The 1799-nt window shown below is 54.3% G+C and overlaps 1 protein-coding gene across 1 annotated transcript; it reads left to right on the top strand.

Annotated features, from left to right (window-relative positions):
- The first annotated feature begins 417 nt into the window (after positions 1-417).
- On the top strand, positions 418-1563 carry LOC138525960 (myb-related transcription factor, partner of profilin-like). The gene is made up of 2 exons (XM_069636261.1): positions 418-838; positions 1160-1563. The coding sequence occupies exons 1-2, from the start codon at positions 418-420 to the stop codon at positions 1561-1563; spliced, it is 825 nt and encodes a 274-aa protein (XP_069492362.1).
- Positions 1564-1799: the final 236 nt, after the last annotated feature.

Below are 1799 nucleotides of genomic sequence, written 5' to 3'. Positions count from 1 at the left end.
GTAAGTAACGGTCCTTACCAGCATGGATCAATTACCGTGTCCGTGTAGTAAAGAGCCCGCTAATAGCGGCCATTACGAGTTGGCGGGCACAAGCTTTACACCATGTCGGTAAGGAAATTACCACCATGCCGCTAAAGACCCAAAAATGGCCCTTAGCGGCATCAAGGAAAGTGCTGATAGCACTACCGCCATTCCTGGATCCGGCATTAGTGGTGACCGCAATTAGAGGCCACCGCTAATAGCGGTGACCGCTAATAACGGTGACCAAAAATAAGTGGAACTGGAAGTAGCGTCATTGCTCAGGAACAGGAAAGAGCACGGCGGCCATATTTAAAAGCACAATCCATTGCCATCCTCAGCAGCCAGGACCTGCATCAGCACTACAGCAGCCCCAACTTCACCCAACACCACATCAGAATGCCCAAGGCCCTGAAGAAAGGTGCTGCGTGCCACTTCAAGATCCGTTTCTCAGTGGAGGAGCTAAATATGCTCACCGACACACTAGCTGCAAATGTGGAGGTCGTGTTCATGCAAGATAACCGGCGTGCCGCCCAGATGAGAAAGAAGGAGATCTGGGAGGAGGTGGCACACAAAGTCAGTGCAGTGGGTACCACCCCCCGCACTATAAAGGATGTGCGTAAGCGCTGGGATGACCTGCGCCTCCGTGTCCGGAGCATACTTGCAGCCAATCGGAGCCAGGGCATAGGAACAGGTGGCGGAGGAGGCTCCCCGATCAAGATGACACACTGGGAGGAGACATGTGCCAGTACAATAGGTATAGAGACAATTGAGGGAGTGGAGGAAATGGAGCGTGGTGTGCCGTCATCGGCTGATGGAGGTGAGTGTCCACACAAAACACTGTAATGCAAAGCATGACGATGTTCCCCAAATGTGACACTGAAATGAGCCAATGCATGGGGCATTACAAACACATGTACACAACCCTGCCCATAGGCTGTCCACATCCCTATCACATCCCCATGCATGCAGCCCCTCATACATGTGTCACCCAGACGTATGCCTGTATGACCCACCTATATGGTAAGCAACCTGTATGTCACAACTCAAAGTCCAAATGCATACAACTGCAGCAATACCAACATATGCATGATGCACGTAGAACCATCACCAATGCTGTCCCTCTCTTGGTCCCCCACAGGCTCACAATCTGACAGTGAGGACCAGGACTCGGCGGCACAGGCTACAACCCCGATGAAGAAGGCCAGGGGCATGGAAGGAGGCAACAGGCCTAGCACATCAAGGGGCACTGGCAAACCAGGACTGCTGCAGAAGGCGAAAGCCATTCAGGATGACACATCAACAAGGCGTGAAAGGGGTACTGACAATGCAACAGCACCCACACCTGCCGCTCCCAACACACAGGAGCCAGTGGCAGAAGGCTCACTGTCCGCTGCTAACAGTTCTGTTGGGGAAGTAGCTGCCACGGCACCCCTGTCGGATGAAGAGAGACCATGCCAAACACCCGTAGGACAGGGCACACCCAGCCCCGCAGCTGTCAAACCACCTCAGCCCACGCCCCACATCCAATGCCAGCAGCCATGAGCTGTCTGGTGGAGAGTCATTTGCAGGGAGATGGAACCCCTGGGAGAGCTCACCTGATGGCAGACCCATGCTGGAAGCTGCGCCAACATCAACCAAAGGCAGGGACAGAGACCAGGGAATCAGCCTCATCCAACAGTGCCAAGAGGAGCTCACTGCGCTGGTCAGCCAGCATGTGAGCGAGGGTGCCCTGGTGAGGGAGGAGTGGCGTGAATACGCTACAGGCATAAAACTCGCAA

The sequence above is a fragment of the Ambystoma mexicanum genome, chromosome 7p, assembly GCF_040938575.1.
Source record: "Ambystoma mexicanum isolate Mex_15411 chromosome 7p, UKY_AmexF1_1, whole genome shotgun sequence".
NCBI lineage: Eukaryota > Metazoa > Chordata > Amphibia > Caudata > Ambystomatidae > Ambystoma > Ambystoma mexicanum.
Note: the sequence above shows the minus strand (reverse complement) of the source record. Positions and strands in the feature narration are given on the sequence as shown.

Excerpts from the sequence above, each read along its gene's own strand:
- LOC138525960 (XM_069636261.1), top strand. The coding sequence starts at position 418 with ATGCCCAAGGCCCTGAAGAAAGGTGCTGCGTGCCACTTCAAGATCCGT. Across the intron at positions 839-1,159 it reads GCCGTCATCGGCTGATGGAG|GCTCACAATCTGACAGTGAG; the intron begins GTGAGTGTCCAC and ends GGTCCCCCACAG.